This window comes from Electrona antarctica (assembly GCF_951216825.1).
Source record: "Electrona antarctica genome assembly, chromosome: 2".
NCBI classification, from domain to species: Eukaryota; Metazoa; Chordata; class Actinopteri; order Myctophiformes; family Myctophidae; genus Electrona; species Electrona antarctica.
Window position 1 is genome coordinate 55,985,491 of NC_136807.1, and position 18,698 is coordinate 56,004,188.

An 18,698-nucleotide genomic window follows, 5' to 3' on the forward strand; every position below is an offset into this window, starting at 1 on the left:
TTGTAGATCTGCTATTTTTCAATAGCTAAAGTATAACATAATGCTGAAAACACCAAAAGGGGTTCCCGCCCAAAATGGGTTAACCAATTTAGACCTGAGGCCGATTCTACAAGCCTTCTAATCATAAACAGTTTTCTGAAAAACCCATGTTTCATGTCAAGGACCACCAAAAATATATGTATGGCCGCCGACCCCCATCTGAAAATATGTTGTTCACACACACAAAACTTAACATAAAAAGAAAAAACTTAAAGAAAACTTAAAAAAACACACACGCACGCACGCACACACACTAAAACAATCTTAAAAAAACCCTTAAAAAAGTATGTAATTTATTCTAATTGTTGTTATTGCAATTTTGACGAGCTGCGTTCGCTTCCCGCGTTCACGCGTCTTACTTGTGCATGCTAGATGTAAAGAAAGGGTTTGTTTACATCTTGCCCCAATGCATTTCCAATGGAAGTCAACATTTGTGTTGTACGGCTTTCGGGCTGTGTTTCGACTGCCCCCCCCACCCCCTCATACAACACAAATGTTGTGTCAAACCATGTGACTCCCATTGGAAATGCATTGTGAGCTTGTATCAGTCAATAAGTCTCATGCATCAGCTATACATCAATCTGTTGTGAAGGTGTGAGTCAGGCCTCACACCTGAGACACACGCAAGACACACTTGTGTCCTGTGTGTTCTGTGTGTCATCATGGCCGCCTCAATGCATTTCCAATGGGAGTCACGTGGTTTGAAGACACAACCTTGTTGCATTGGGGGGAGGGCAGAAGACAGCCATGCAACAGCCATGCAACAGCCATGCAACAATAGGGACTTTAAGCAACGACTGTTTCAGGACGGCGACGCTATGCGGAAGTACGGCGGCTATGACGCCGTCACCGTAGCTGTCAAAATCGTTAAGCAAACAGCCGTCGGCGACGGCGACATTGGTTCCCATGGTGACGCGTCTATGCAGCATGTGTCAAACATAAACACTTTTTTTTAAACACCCCGTCGCGCGTCAGCTAACTTGCCGATATTGCTTAATTCTTACATGCGCTGGACATGATCAGCAGTGGAAAGAGGAAGGTGCTGGAGCAATCTGTGTTATTCTAAAACCGTTTTGATAAACATGGTTAATATGACATATGGTATTAGTGTTATTTCTTCATTCAGAGCATGTCAACACATTACACAGCATAAGAGAGGTAATGGAGCAATGACACACAGAAGACAAGTGTGTCTTGCGTGTGTCTAAAAGGTGTGAGCTCAGCCTAATGGTCCTCACCTTGCAGCAGGCCCATGAGGAACCGGGACAGCGTCATGGAGAAGATGGGCTGGGAGCAGAGGTGTGCCAGGACGGGGGTGAAGGCCGTCATCGCCCCCCAGGCGGCGGCGGACAGCAGGAGCACCTTCTCCCCTCCCACCCTGGATGATAAATGGTAAATGGTAAATGGTGCATTTATATAGCGCCTTTATCCAAGGCGCTTTACATAGATTGTGAAATTACATTCACCCATTCACACACACATTCATACACCGATTGCAGCGGAAACCATGCAAGGCACCAACTAGCACATCGGGAGCAATTTGGGGTTCAGTGTCTTGCCCAAGGACACTTCGACATGTAGACAGGAGGAGCCGGGATTCGAACCGCCGACCCATGGATCATTGGACGACCTGCTCTACCTCTTGAGCCACAGTCGATGATTGAGGACGACAGCAACAGTTAACCCATTTAGATTTGAGGACGATTCTACAAATGTCTTCTAAAAACTGACAGTTTTCTGAAAAACCATGTCAGTCGTTCTCAAACATTTTCATGTCAAAGGACCGCCAGAATTATATGTAAATGGCCGCCGACCCCTATCTGAAAATATGTTGTTCCAGGGACCCCGCAGAAGCAAAGATTTGAGTTAAAAACGTTCACTCTGAAAGAATATATATTCAAAGATTTGCGCCACATTTTTTTTTTTTTTCACATTTTTTCAAAAATAGCAGACCTACAAGCTTGTAGTGCCGCGCTATGAGCTTGTAGATCTGCTATTTTACAACAGCTAAAGCATAACATAATGCTTAAAACACCAAAAGGGGTTCCCGCCCAGAATGGGTGTTAGAGTTAGGGTGTCAGGCCTTTACGACCATGACGGTGTCGTCGCAAAGGCCTGATTTTATATTTGGCTGCGGGCCGAAAATATCCAAGCTACAAGCTCACGACATCGTCGTGCTGCGGCGTGTTGTGAGCTTGTAGATCGGCTATTTGCACAGCACTGCACTTTTAGTCCTACTGGATCTCTTCTCCACTAGTCCCTCAGTCTAGTTTTTATTTGTTGACGAAATTGTCTTGTATTTAGCCATAGTTTCAGTCATCATAGCTTAGCTTTTATTTAGATTCCGTCATAGTTTTAGTCGACGAAATAACACTGAGCTCCAATGCAGTCAAATGTTTGCACACTCTTGTGACTTTTGGAGAGGCTGTTACATCACCGTGCAGTTGAACTTTGAACTCTCTAGAAGAGGTCTCTCTCATTGGTTAACCACTTGAATCCATGGTTTGATTGATTGATTGATTGATTGATTGAAGTATTTGTTAACAGTATCTGTTAACAGTTTGCAGAATGGGTACATTTCACATGAAAGCACAACTCAATACAACAGACTGTTACTGTGGACGACACACTGATAAAGCACTACACTTGTTTACAACAGGGTCCACCTTTTTCAATTCATCAGAACATTTAGATACATTACAAATATATATATATGTGTATAGAAAAAAACAGGAAATCATGTAAGGAGGTGAAAAGGGAAAAGAAAAACATTTACAGTAAGGGGGAAAGGCGGTGGGGGGGGGGGGGGGCATGGGATTCAGATTTGACGGTGTTCCCCATGGATCTATACTTGGCCCTCCATCCTTTTCCCCTCCATTCCAAAGCTCACAGTGCATCCTGTTGTTGTTGAGCTGGTATTATGGTCTGCTTTCTGACAAATGTTGGCCTTACATGCCCGTAATAGCCAGTTAAGAGTTCACGTGGTCAAAATGAGACATGACTTGTGCTGCTTTGTATTTTTTTCCCTTGACAAACTGGTTTGACGTCAATTATCACATGTCCATTCAGACCAAAGTACCGACTATTCAACCTGTTCTGTTGTATGTTATTATTGTCATGCATGTTTCTACACAGTGTCCATGCAGCGTTGACTACAACTAAGATGAAAAATGTTCGTCTACGACCTTTTTCCACTGACGAAAACTAAATGGAAACTACATGAAAACTAAGCTATGATGACTAAAAGTAAGACTAAATATACTGACAATTTCGTCGTCAAATCAAAACTAGACAAAAAAGTTAGTGAGGGACCAAGAGACAAGAGATCCAGTTATAAGTCATTTTTAACGCGTGGTTGCATGCCGACAATAGCCACAAATAGTCGCAACGCAAAGCAAAGCAAAGTTACTATATTTACCCAGGGAAACTGGACTAAGCATCAGATACTATTCAAGAGACTATGACTGAAACTAAAATAAAAAACAACACTGGTTGTGAGCTTGTAGCTGCTGTTTTTGCCCAATGTTTGCCTATCATGAAATGCCAAAGAGGAATAGGGACACTAGATGAGACTAAATGACACATAATTCATATTTAGTATTCTGTTCGCAAAAAAACCCCAAACCCATCTATTTAAAAGGCCGTGGTGATGACGATCGATCACCCATGGGACATCTAGACCAGGGGTTCTCAACGTTTTTGGCCGGGGACCCCCGGAAATGCTTTGGCAATGTCTCGGGACCCCCGCCCCGCCCCCTCCCGACCCCCAATATAAATTGACTGCTACAATAACCTTAAACCATTTTGGGCGGGAACCCCTTTTGGTGTTTTAAGCATTGTTATAATTTAGCTATTGAAAAATAGCAGATCTACAAGCTCATAGCGCCCCACCGAGTGGCGCGCTACGAGCTTGTAGGTCTGCTATTTTTGAAAAATCGTGAAAATAAAATTTAAAAACAAATCTATTTTTTTTTTTAATCATAATTTGGGGACCCCCTACAATAATTTGGCGACCCCCCCGAGGGGTCACGACCCACGGGTTGAGAACCCCTGATCTAGACGACATGCTAACATAACAAACACATCCTCGTTAGATTAGGATATCTTATTACTTCTATTGTACTTTCTTATTTACATTCGATTAGGATATCTTATTACTTTGCATGTGAAACAGAACTGAACAAACAAAGCCGAGTGGTGACGCACAAGGTATACCACTCACGCCATTAACAAGCAGGCAGCATTGTGCAAGCACGATCAATGACCATGTCAAACAAACTAGACATCTGCTTGTGATGGTGAAAATATCACCTCTTTTTTTTCCCCTAATTTTTTATCCCACGATTTTGTAACCTATATTTTCACCCAGTGTCAATCATCTAATTCTAATGTAATCCTGGGCTCTAACACTCCCTCTGCCAACCTGGGGAGAGCAACGGACTGACCTCATGCTTCCTTCCATGCATGAGGAGTCCAAGCCGCTTCGTATCACCGGACGGGGGTACACTCTGAGAGTGTACAAATGGACCCTTATGGGTCTGTAACTCTGAGAGTGTACAAATGGAACCAAATGGAACCTTATGGGTCTGTAACTCTGAGAGCGTACAAATGGAACCTTATGGGTCTGTAACTCTGAGAGTGTACAAATGGAACCTTATGGGTCTGTAACTCTGAGAGTGTACAAATGGAACCTTATGGGTCTGTAACTCTGAGAGTGTACAAATGGAACCTTATGGGTCTGTAACTCTGAGAGTGTACAAATGGAACCTTATGGGTCTGTAACTCTGAGTGTACAAATGGAACCAAATGGACCCTTATGGGTCTGTAACTCTGAGAGCTTACAAAATATGGAACCTTATGGGTCTGTAACTCTGAGAGTGTACAAATGGAACCAAATGGACCCTTAGGCCTACATGTATGTAACTCCGAGAGGGTACAAAATGGAACCAAATGGACCCTTACATGCCTAACTCTGAGAGTGCATGCACAAATGGAACCTTATGGGTCTATAACTCTGTAACCTCGCCTCACCAGGCTTTCCACCTCGGAGGAAAGCCTGGTCTCTGTTCCAAAAGTGCCGTGTAAACCGGTCTGGATGATATTGTTACGTCATGTTGTAGTATTGTTTTGTAGACGTCAGGATGATATCGCTACGTACGTCATGTTGTAGTATTGTTTTGTAGACGTCAGGATGATATCGCTACGTACGTCATGTTGTAGTATTGTTTTGTAGTCATCAGGATGATATCGCTACGTACGTCATGTTGTAGTATTGTTTTGTAGTCGTCAGGATGATATCGCTGCGTCATGTTGTAGTATTGTTTTGTAGTCATCAGGATGATATCGCTACGTCATGTTGTAGTATTGTTGTGTAGTCATCAGGATGATATCGCTACGTCATGTTGTAGTATTGTTTTGTAGTCATCAGGATGATATCGCTACGTCATGTTGTAGTATTGTTTTGTAGTCATCAGGATATCGCTACGTCATGTTGTAGTCTTGTTTTGTAGTCATCAGGATGATATCGCTACGTACGTCATGTTGTAGTATTGTTTTGTAGTCATCAGGATGATATCGCTACGTACGTCATGTTGTAGTATTGTTTTGTAGTCATCAGGATGATATTGCTACGTCATGTTGTAGTATTGTTTTGTAGTCATCAGGATATCGCTACGTCATGTTGTAGTCTTGTTTTGTAGTCATCAGGATGATATCGCTACGTACGTCATGTTGTAGTATTGTTTTGTAGTCATCAGGATGATATCGCTACGTACGTCATGTTGTAGTATTGTTTTGTAGTCATCAGGATGATATCGCTACGTCATGTTGTAGTCTTGTTTTGTAGTCATCAGGATGATATCGCTACGTACGTCATGTTGTAGTATTGTTTTGTAGTCATCAGGATGATATCGCTACGTACGTCATGTTGTAGTATTGTTTTGTAGTCATCAGGATGATATCGCTACGTATGTCATGTTGTAGTATTGTTTTGTAGTCATCAGGATGATATCGCTACGTACGTCATGTTGTAGTATTGTTTTGTAGTCATCAGGATGATATCGCTACGTACGTCATGTTGTAGTATTGTTTTGTAGTCATCAGGATGATATCGCTACGTACGTCATGTTGTAGTATTGTTTTGTAGTCATCAGGATGATATCGCTACGCACGTCATGTTGTAGTATTGTTTTGTAGTCATCAGGATGATATCGCTAGGTACGTCATGTTGTAGTATTGTTTTGTAGTCATCAGGATGATATCGCTACGTACGTCATGTTGCAGTATTGTTTTGTAGTCATCAGGATGATATCGCTACGTACGTCATGTTGCAGTATTGTTTTGTAGTCATCAGGATGATATCGCTAGGTACGTCATGTTGTAGTATTGTTTTGTAGTCATCAGGATGATATCGCTACGTACGTCATGTTGTAGTATTGTTTTGTAGACGTCAGGATGATATCGCTACGTACGTCATGTTGTAGTATTGTTTTGTAGTCATCAGGATGATATCGCTACGTACGTCATGTTGTAGTATTGTTTTGTAGTCGTCAGGATGATATCGCTGCGTCATGTTGTAGTATTGTTTTGTAGTCATCAGGATGATATCGCTACGTCATGTTGTAGTATTGTTGTGTAGTCATCAGGATGATATCGCTACGTCATGTTGTAGTATTGTTTTGTAGTCATCAGGATGATATCGCTACGTCATGTTGTAGTATTGTTTTGTAGTCATCAGGATATCGCTACGTCATGTTGTAGTCTTGTTTTGTAGTCATCAGGATGATATCGCTACGTACGTCATGTTGTAGTATTGTTTTGTAGTCATCAGGATGATATCGCTACGTACGTCATGTTGTAGTATTGTTTTGTAGTCATCAGGATGATATTGCTACGTCATGTTGTAGTATTGTTTTGTAGTCATCAGGATATCGCTACGTCATGTTGTAGTCTTGTTTTGTAGTCATCAGGATGATATCGCTACGTACGTCATGTTGTAGTATTGTTTTGTAGTCATCAGGATGATATCGCTACGTACGTCATGTTGTAGTATTGTTTTGTAGTCATCAGGATGATATCGCTACGTCATGTTGTAGTCTTGTTTTGTAGTCATCAGGATGATATCGCTACGTACGTCATGTTGTAGTATTGTTTTGTAGTCATCAGGATGATATCGCTACGTACGTCATGTTGTAGTATTGTTTTGTAGTCATCAGGATGATATCGCTACGTATGTCATGTTGTAGTATTGTTTTGTAGTCATCAGGATGATATCGCTACGTACGTCATGTTGTAGTATTGTTTTGTAGTCATCAGGATGATATCGCTACGTACGTCATGTTGTAGTATTGTTTTGTAGTCATCAGGATGATATCGCTACGTACGTCATGTTGTAGTATTGTTTTGTAGTCATCAGGATGATATCGCTACGCACGTCATGTTGTAGTATTGTTTTGTAGTCATCAGGATGATATCGCTAGGTACGTCATGTTGTAGTATTGTTTTGTAGTCATCAGGATGATATCGCTACGTACGTCATGTTGCAGTATTGTTTTGTAGTCATCAGGATGATATCGCTACGTACGTCATGTTGCAGTATTGTTTTGTAGTCATCAGGATGATATCGCTAGGTACGTCATGTTGTAGTATTGTTTTGTAGTCATCAGGATGATATCGCTACGTACGTCATGTTGTAGTATTGTTTTGTAGTCATCAGGATGATATCGCTACGTACGTCATGTTGTAGTATTGTTTTGTAGTCATCAGGATGATATCGCTAGGTACGTCATGTTGTAGTATTGTTTTGTAGTCATCAGGATGATATCGCTACGTACGTCATGTTGTAGTATTGTTTTGTAGTCATCAGGATGATATCGCTACATACGTCATGTTGTAGTATTGTTTTGTAGTCATCAGGATGATATCGCTACGTACGTCATGTTGTAGTATTGTTTTGTAGTCATCAGGATGATATCGCTACGTACGTCATGTTGTAGTATAGGTTTGTAGTCATCAGGATGATATAGCTACGTACGTCATGTTGTAGTATTGTTTTGTAGTCATCAGGATGATATCGCTACGTACGTCATGTTGTAGTATTGTTTTGTAGTCAGCAGGATGATATCGCTACATACGTCATGTTGTAGTATTGTTTTGTAGTCATCAGGATGATATCGCTACATACGTCATGTTGTAGTATTGTTTTGTAGTCATCAGGATGATATAGCTACGTACGTCATGTTGTAGTATTGTTTTGTAGTCATCAGGATGATATCACTACGTATGTCATGTTGTAGTATTGTTTTGTAGTCATCAGGATGATATCGCTACATACGTCATGTTGTAGTATTGTTTTGTAGTCATCAGGATGATATCGCTACATACGTCATGTTGTAGTATTGTTTTGTAGTCATCAGGATGATATCGCTACGTACGTCATGTTGTAGTATTGTTTTGTAGTCATCAGGATGCTATCGCTACGTACGTCATGTTGTAGTATTGTTTTGTAGTCATCAGGATGATATCGCTACATACGTCATGTTGTAGTATTGTTTTGTAGTCATCAGGATGATATCGCTACGTACGTCATGTTGTAGTATTGTTTTGTAGTCATCAGGATGATATCGCTACGTACGTCATGTTGTAGTATTGTTTTGTAGTCATCAGGATGATATCGCTACGTACGTCATGTTGTAGTATTGTTTTGTAGTCATCAGGATGATATCGCTACGTACGTCATGTTGTAGTATTGTTTTGTAGTCATCAGGATGATATCGCTACGTACGTCATGTTGTAGTATTGTTTTGTAGTCATCAGGATGATATCGCTACGTACGTCATGTTGTAGTATTGTTTTGTAGTCATCATGATGATATCGCTACATACGTCATGTTGTAGTATTGTTTTGTAGTCATCAGGATGATATCGCTACATACGTCATGTTGTAGTATTGTTTTGTAGTCATCAGGATGATATCGCTACGTACGTCATGTTGTAGTATTGTTTTGTAGTCATCAGGATGATATCGCTACGTACGTCATGTTGTAGTATTGTTTTGTAGTCATCAGGATGATATCGCTACGTCATGTTGTAGTATTGTTTTGTAGTCATCAGGATGATATCGCTACGTACGTCATGTTGTAGTATTGTTTTGTAGTCATCAGGATGATATCGCTACGTACGTCATGTTGTAGTATTGTTTTGTAGTCATCAGGCAGGAACAATCAGACGGAACTTCCTTTTCCCTCAAACCAGAAGAATAACAATAAAAGCTCTCGTAGCCTGTGGCTTTTATTGAGAAAGGGGGAAAAAGAAGTTTCGGAAGATTGATGACTACAAAACAACACTACAACATGACGTAGCGATATCATCCTAATGACTACAAAACAACACTACAACATGACGTAGCGATATCATCCTAATGACTACAAAACAACACTACAACATGACGTAGCGATATCATCCTGATGACTACAAAACAACACTACAACATGACGTAGCGATATCATCCTGATGAATACAAAACAACACTACAACATGACGTAGCGATATCATCCTGATGACTACAAAACAACACTACAACATGACGTAGCGATATCATCCTGATGCCTACAAAACAACACTACAACATGACGTAGCGATATCATCCTGATGACTACAAAACAACACTACAACATGACGTAGCGATATCATCCTGATGACTACAAAACAACACTACAACATGACGTAGCGATATCATCCTGATGACTACAAAACAACACTACAACATGACGTAGCGATATCATCCTGATGAATACAAAACAACACTACAACATGACGTAGCGATATCATCCTGATGACTACAAAACAACACTACAACATGACGTAGCGATATCATCCTGATGACTACAAAACAACACTACAACATGACGTAGCGATATCATCCTGACGACTACAAAACAACACTAAAACATGACGTAGCGATATCATCCTGACGACTACAAAACAACACTACAACATGACGTAGCGATATCATCCTGACGACTACAAAACAACACTACAACATGACGTAGCGATATCATCCTGATGACTACAAAACAACACTACAACATGACGTAGCGATATCATCCTGACGACTACAAAACAACACTACAACATGACGTAGCGATATCATCCTGATGACTACAAAACAACACTACAACATGACGTAGCGATATCATCCTAATGACTACAAAACAACACTACAACATGACGTAGCGATATCATCCTGACGACTACAAAACAACACTACAACATGACGTAGCGATATCATCCTAATGACTACAAAACAACACTACAACATGACGTAGCGATATCATCCTAATGACTACAAAACAACACTACAACATGACGTAGCGATATCATCCTGATGACTACAAAACAACACTACAACATGACGTAGCGATATCATCCTGATGACTACAAAACAACACTACAACATGACGTAGCGATATCATCCTGATGACTACAAAACAACACTACAACATGACGTAGCGATATCATCCTCATGACTACAAAACAACACTACAACATGACGTAGCGATATCATCCTGATGACTACAAAACAACACTACAACATGACGTAGCGATATCATCCTGATGACTACAAAACAACACTACAACATGACGTAGCGATATCATCCGCTCCCGACCGGTTCATGAACCCGGAATGGACCCATGAGGGTCCATTTGGTTCCATTTGTACAGTCTCAGAGAGAGGTAAGGTGGTCCTTGAAATTAAAAATCCGGTTTAGTAATTGTATATCAGACGTGAAGACAGTCCTTGTAGATAAAACCGGATCCAAACCGGATAAAACCGGATCCAGAAACTATTGCAAATATTATGATTGTGACAAAGCAGCCTCTGGCAGATTAATTGTTTAATGTTCAGCAACGCACGTTCATTGAATTCATTAATTTATGCAGTATTTTCTGTATGCCAACATATTCTCATGCAGTGCCACAGAAGTTGCACATTCTGACATGGAATCTAATATATCTTCCGTTTATGTATTGGCATTTTTCACGTTTTGCAGTTTGCACTCGAGCTATTTGCGCTTTAGGTAGTTTTGGAGATTATTAGATTGTTATTTAAAGGTATATTCAGTGATTTGACTTAATTCAAATATCACTTATTTTTTCTTTTTTTCTGGATAATCCTCCCTACTATACAGTGTGCTGACCATATAAGGAGTTCCTCCCTGTCCCCAGTGAGCCCCTGGGGTAAAAAAAACCCTAGTTTCAGATCTACAAGCTCATAGCGCGGCACCGAGTGCCGCGCTATGAGCTTGTAGATCTGCTATTTTTCAACAGCTAAAAGCTTAAAAATAATGGTCAAAGTGGTTAAAAGCTATAAGGCGACACTGATGCGACCTCAGGTCTAAAATGGGTCTTGACACTGAGGGCAGTATTATGCGTGTCTTAAGTACCAGGTCTTATGACTTAACTTAAGACCTGGAGGCGTGGTCAATGCTGTTTGGCCACTCAGTATAGCCAAATGGCATTGATCACGCCTCCAGGTCTTAAGTTAAGTAATAAGACCTGGTACTTAAGACACGCATAATACTGCCCTGAGCCTTTAACGTGGTATTTTTTAGACTGTTGTAGCTGATGCATTTTTCACCTGCCTTGTAACTTACTTAAAAGGAGAATTCCATGCTAGAAGGCTTTCTTACCTTTATTTGTAGTTGTTACGTCCCCACCAAAGAGGTCCAGGTGTTATTTTGTGCAAAAGTGCATTATTGGCTATTTCCCCTAATATAAGCCACCGATATTGTCCCTTATCATTTGACCCATTTAGGCCTGACCTCAATTTTTTTTTTAAATCCTTCTAAATCCTCCAGTTTTCTGAAATAAATATTTTCACGATTTTTTTTCAAAAATAGCAGACCTACAAGCTCGTAGCGCGCCACTCGGTGGTGCGCTATGAGCTTGTAGATCTGCTATTTTTCAATAGCTAAATTATAACAATGTTTAAAACACCAAAAGGGGTTCCCGCCCAAAATGTGTTAACTGTCCTTTTGCGCAGATCACGCAAACCTCAGCAAAAAGAAAAGGACAATATTGATGGCCTCCAACTGTAGAGGAGACAGATGGGAGGTCGAGGCCAATGATTTTTGAAGCTGTGCGTACCACCCTTTCCAGCCGTTTCCTCTCCAAGACTGTTGTTTCCATACATAACAATTAGGCATGTAACGATATATCGTATATCGATATTAATCCCGACGATATGAATCGATTTATTGAAATAAAAAACGATTATTTTTATTTTATTTTTTTTTTAGGGGAGGCTAGTGAATTATGGTGTGTGATGTGAAATGTGAGCTTTAGTCATATTCCATCATATTCAAGTGCTTTTGGAGAGAAATTAGTCACTTTCAGTAGTAGAGCACTGTAGAGGGGAGCCCTGTGTGTCTGTGACTGTAGAGGGGAGCTGTGTGTGTCTGTGACTGTAGAGGGGAGCTGTGTGTGTCTGTGACTGTAGAGGGGAGCTGTGTGTGTCTATGACTGCTGTCTGTGACTGTAGAGGGGATCTGTGTGTCTGTGACTGTAGAGGGGAGCCCTGTGTGTCTGTGACTGTAGAGGGGAGCTGTGTGTGTCTGTGACTGTAGAGGGGAGCTGTGTGTGTCTATGACTGCTGTCTGTGACTGTAGAGGGGATCTGTGTGTCTGTGACTGTAGAGGGGAGCCCTGTGTGTCTGTGACTGTAGAGGGGAGCTGTGTGTGTCTGTGACTGTAGAGGGGAGCTGTGTGTGTCTATGACTGTAGAGGGGAGCTGTGTGTGTCTGTGACTGTAGAGGGGAGCTGTGTGTGTCTGTGACTGTAGAGGGGAGCTGTGTGTGTCTATGACTGTAGAGGGGAGCTGTGTGTGTCTGTGACTGTATAGGGGAGCTGTGTGTGTCTGTGACTGTAGAGGGGAGCTGTGTGTGTCTGTGACTGTAGAGGGGAGCTGTCTGTGACTGTAGAGGGGAGCTGTGTGTGTCTGTGACTGTAGAGGGGAGCTGTCTGTGACTGTAGAGGGGAGCTGTGTGTGTCTGTGACTGTAGAGGGGAGCCGTGTGTGTCTGTGACTGTAGAGGGGAGCTGTGTGTGTCTGTGACTGTAGAGGGGAGCCCTGTGTGTCTGTGACTGTAGAGGGGAGCTGTGTGTGTCTGTGACTGTAGAGGGGAGCTGTGTGTGTCTGTGACTGTAGAGGGGAGCTGTCTGTAACTGTAGAGGGGAGCTGTGTGTGTCTGTGACTGTAGAGGGGAGCTGTCTGTGACTGTAGAGGGGAGCTGTGTGTGTCTGTGACTGTGCCCAGGTGATGATGGTCGTTGATGCTCATCAAGGAAGGCAATTATGTTTCTGCACTGTCAAAAGTAATGCTACTTCTTTTGCAATGTAGTTAAAAAAAGATAAAGGGAAGATACATTATATAAAATAAAATAAAACGGTAATTTTTCTGGAAAATGTTTTTTGTTTAAAATATCGTAACAAATCGTATCGTGAACCTCATATCGTGATACAAATCGTATCGTGAGTTGAGTGAATCATTACATGCCTAATAACAATGAATGTATAGTTGCAACCGCTCAGTTCAGACAGGTGTGGAATATTTTTTGTGTTTGTCCCTTACCTGTCAGCGACGTAGCCCCCCAGGACCTGCGTGAAGCAGTAGCCCCAGAAGAAGCTGCCCAGCACCATGCCCTGCTCCCTCTTGGTCCAGTGGAACTGCTGTGCCATGCTGACGGCGCAGATGGGCATGGCCACGCGGGCGCAGTACAGCAGACAGGTGCCCAGCAGCAGCACGGCCGTCCAGATCCGAGCCACGGGTCTGCAGCACACCACAGACAGTACAGTTACAGTTACAGTTACAATACAGTTACAGTAGTTAGTGGGTTGGTCACATTATATTGATCATTACTGTTATTACAAGTAAGACGCGCAAGCGCGGGAAGCGAACGCAGCTCGTAAATTGCAATAACAACAATTACAATAAATTGCATACTTTTTTTTTCTTTTTCTGCAGCACACCTTTTATAAAAATGGGATGAATCTAGAGTTGCAATACCCTCCATTGACTCCCCACTCATCCAATTTGCGTTTGCGATCTGCTTGTATTAAACAACGTTAATCTCACCCAACATTGCAGCTCTAGGCCAAGCTTGAATTATCCTCTTTCAATCTGCCGAGCTTTTGTTTCATAAAAAAAACACTGTAGACATGTTATGAGCTACTTTCTGTCAAGAAATTCTCTTCAGGTGATTATTTTTCTAAGTGCGTGCGTGCGTGCGTGCGTGTGTGCGTGCGTGCGTGCAATCAACTGATCATGGTGAAACTGAACCTGAACTTTTTCCTTAGCATTCATATGACACTTTGATGTATTTCTCTCATTACTAACCAGTAAAGACATGCCAGCTAAATTGAGTTTAGGCATTCCGCTCAGTTCTCAACTTCTCACGACATCCATTTAAGACTCCAAACGTTCAGGCGTCAGGCGTGGGCAATGGTGCTACTTTTACTACTTCTACTTAAGTAAACGTTGCAATAACGCTATGTGGAAATGCTCTGTTACAAGTATCATGTATTCAGGCAAACACAATTTTAAAGGACCAAAGTAAATGTAAAGTTTAATTTGGAACTATAGCCCATAGGCACACGCTTAGATCGCAAGATCAAAGCGTGTCGCTAGTACTCTCCTACTCTACACTCTGGTTAGTGTTTGAGGTAGGTTGTCGTTTGTCGGACCAATGACTGGTCGGAACTTAGTACTCAGAGGCGTATCTACAATAAGACGAGGGCAGGCGTCCGCCTGTCCAAATCTATTTCTGGCCTGGCCAAAATCCATACAATGAGTAAAAAAGGACAAAAACAAGACATGAGAGCTATTAGTGGTCAGCTGATTGGCCGTCGCGGTAGAGCGCGACCCATTGGAATGTAAATGCAAGCCTTTCATCCTTTGTATCCTACTCGTCTGGCAGGTATATCACTTTGAAAACCTTTAGTGCTACGATTGTGCGCCACGGGGAGACGACAATTAACACATCTTGCCTGTCCAAAATGTAATTCCTGGAAACGCCACTGTTAGTACTGCACCCGTCATTACAGGTTTCAAATATTTGTAGTGGAGCAAAAAAAATATGCAATATTTGTCTCTGAGATTGTAGTGTAGTAGAATCATAAAGCATTGAAATGGCTATATATACTCAAGTAAAGTGAAACCTCAGAATTATGCTAGGCTATATATACTTGAATAAATACTTGAGTAAGAGGCCAGTGAATCCCAAACGTTTTCATGTCAAGGACCCCCAAATTGAAACTAATTAGCCCGCGGACCCCCATTTTGAAGAGATAATGCCAAGGACCCCCACACGAGAAGATTTATTTTATGGCTCTAGCAGTGATTCTCAACCATTTTAATTTCAACGACCCCCATGCAGTTTGACATGCATTAGTCTACGGATCCCCATTTAATGGCATTTCTATCTCTGCGACCCTCAATTTATATTGTGAAATCAATGTTAATTTAACTCTGAGAGTGTACAAATGGAACCGAATGGACCCGTCAGGGTCCGTTTGGTTCCATTTTTACACTCTCAGAGTTACAGACCCATATTGGACAATCTCTGCCTGAGGGCTGTTTAGACTATAGAGCTATACAGCTATGCATTCCACCTCAACTGTTCAATTTCACATCACCAAAGCTAGGAAATTAGGAATATGCTGTGTTTCACCGACTGTTTTACATTGTTTTAACATTAAGCCAAGTTTGATTGATTGACATTTTTATTTCACAGTATGTAGAATGGATACGTTTCAAACGAAAAGTCAATGTTTATTTTCCTTTTTTACCTCCTTACATGATTTCCTATTTTTCTTTTTATAATAGAAGTGTATATTTGTACGTCTCTATGTCCTGATGAATTGAAAAGGGTGGACCCTGTAATATGTAATTGTAAACAATTAAGTATTACACCATAAAGCATAATTATGCTTGATGGTGTCATGTCCACAGTTAACAGTTTTTGTATTGAGTTGTGCTTGAAATGTAGCCTACCTATTATTCTGCATACTGTTAATAAATACTTCAATCATACATATTCAATCAATACAGCAGGGTCCTCCATTTTCAATTCATCAGAACATTTAAAAGACGTGCAAATATACACACTTCTATGAAAAAAACAGGAAATCATCAAAAGAAAGAGAGAAAAAACATGCCTAGTATGGGAAGGGAAAAGGGTGGGGGGGGGACTCTCTAAAGTTGAAACAAAGTCAACACTTCCTGTAGTGTACAGTATAGCTGTCTGTCATGATGACGTTACAATAGTCAATGTTTACACCATAGGGCTTACTGTAAAGTGTAAATAGATGACGCTCCAGGCATCCTATTATAAATATTTGACAGAGAGCGATCGAGAGAGAGAGTCAGTCTTCAATTCAAAGTAAACTAGCCTTAATACATGTGTAGCAACAACATTATGGACTATAACATAAAACGAACATGTTTAATAATGCCAACCTGGGCCAGGTGGTGTTCTGCTCGGTCCACTTCTTGTTCGGACATCCCGGAGGGGGTCCGGGGACCTTGTTCTTATTGATCTTATTGTCCGGGGGTCCGTGGAGGTTCTCCTTGTTACAGACCAGGTCGGGACTATAGGAGTTCTTTCCATGTTTTTGAAGAATTGCCATTCAACGTCGTTGAGGTTTTTAAGCAGCCGTTTTTGTCCCCACCACCACCTTTCTCTCCTATAGTCCTATATATAATAAGGCTTTTTTATATATATATATAAACCTAGAGTTGTTATTCACAACAGTCTCTCTGGGGCTGATCGGATGTCTTCGGTCGATGAAAAATAAAGTGAACCAGCGCCGTGTCGTTTCGAAACGCAAACCCCCTGTTTCTGAACGTTGTTCAGACCGCAGCGAAAACACGGCAGCAAACACAACATCTTCTGTTTTCGGACGACGCTGGTCTTGGATCCATTAAACCGTCAACAAAAACCGTTGGGGGTGAAATAAACGTAAACGGAGGGGGGGAAGGAAAGGAAAGGGGAACCGATCCGAAACGACGCTAATATCGTCCAGATCAGAGCTAGACTGAGTGGCTCAGAGAGAGAGAGAGGGCTGTGTGTGTTTTCCTGATGCTCTCAGAGGAGGAGTAATCCACGTGTCAGTTCTCCTCTCTGACAGACACCATGCATGCAGTTCTCCTGGCCAGCGATAGAGGACGCTTCAGGACCAGGACACACACTCACACACACACACACAGACAAGACAGTCAGGAAGTCAACACAAAACTATAGTGACTTGTTTTTTTTGTTTTTTTCCTGAAGTCATCATCAATGGCTTTAAAATGATAATAATAACGTCTTAATAAACCGCAGTTATCTTTATCAGAAGAACGCCGGAAACCCAGGCGTTTTTTGTATTGGATGTAGCCAGTAGCCTCCAGCCAGCCAGCCAGCCCAGGCACATGATGATCATTATGATGATGACTGTGCAATCTGTATCTTTTATTATTATTATTTCTTATTCTAAAGCTGCCTAGCTGCTGGGTGTGCAGGATAGATAGGATGCAGTGACTCTGTCTTCATATCGGATTACACAACACTGTCTGTCAGAGAGAGATAACATATCATCATTGCTTCACTGACTCTATGGCTGCTGTGAATACGAGACGGCTCGCCCCTTTTCCAACTCGCCCAAAGCGGGGAAGATCGATCGCCCCTACGGGAAGAGCGGTCGCCCCAACGCACGGAGAATTCGCCCCCAAAAGTCCGGAGAATTCGCCCCCAAAAGTCCGGAGAAGTCGCCCCAACAAAGAGAGAGAGAGATTTTTACATGTAGCTGTTATGTCTCACTGACAGCTGTTTGATTGTGCTGCGCTCTTGCATATTCCTGTGTTGTTTGTGATGATTGGGGGGATTATCTGGGATCGACTACTTCAGTCTTGACATACAACATGATGTGTGATGATGTTGCTTTGCCTTATTATTGACTGAGTTTTGAAAGTAAAGAAGAGTTGTGTTTAAGCTGTCATGGTCCACTGATTCACAATAGTAGCCTACTTTTAAACAGAGAGAGAGAGAGAGATTTTTACCTGTACTATATTTGTACATGTACTTTGAGATTTTTCCTGTACTATTAAACAGAGAGAGAGAGGGGGGGGGGGGTATGTGTCTAGTTATAGTGAGAGTGGAGGGGGCCCTAGGGGGGTCATCAGCCTCTTTTGTTTGAGTGTGCTGGGTCGTTACTACAACAAGAACAACAACAGATCAACTGTAGGAATGTAACCATTTATTTGAGAGAAATCATATATACAGATGCCACTTTAAAAAATAGTTGAACAAAAAAAATATATACAACACTACTTCAATACTAGCAGCAAAAAAAGTTGAACAAAAATATATATACAATGCTACTTCAATACTTCAAAAAAACTAGTGTCCCATAGGGTTAGTTTCAGCAAAAAGGTGACGGAAATGGTCTTCAGTGTCACGTAGTGGTCACTGGGACAGTGACAGTGGGCACTGGGACATGCACTTTAGTTGCCCTCCTCAGCAACTGTGGAACGGTTAAGTTGCCTCTTTCAAAGTCCTTCCATAACTGGGCAAGGTTGGACTCTGTCTGCCTAGTGTTCCTTCGCTGGAAACGGCGTAACTGGT

General features: G+C 41.6%; 1 protein-coding gene across 1 annotated transcript in view; it reads right to left on the minus strand.

Annotated features, from left to right (window-relative positions):
• Positions 1-16,810, minus strand: part of LOC306917158 (voltage-gated purine nucleotide uniporter SLC17A9-like) — a 36,521-nt gene extending 19,711 nt beyond the window's left edge. Inside the window, exons 1-3 of the mRNA XM_079495291.1 lie at positions 16,553-16,810; positions 13,667-13,864; positions 1,278-1,417 (exon numbers count right to left, since the gene is read on the minus strand). Of these exons, the coding sequence (XP_079351417.1) occupies positions 1,278-1,417; positions 13,667-13,864; positions 16,553-16,722 (508 nt within the window). The 5' untranslated portion in view covers positions 16,723-16,810. The remainder of the gene's footprint in view (positions 1-1,277; positions 1,418-13,666; positions 13,865-16,552) is intronic.
• Positions 16,811-18,698: the final 1,888 nt, after the last annotated feature.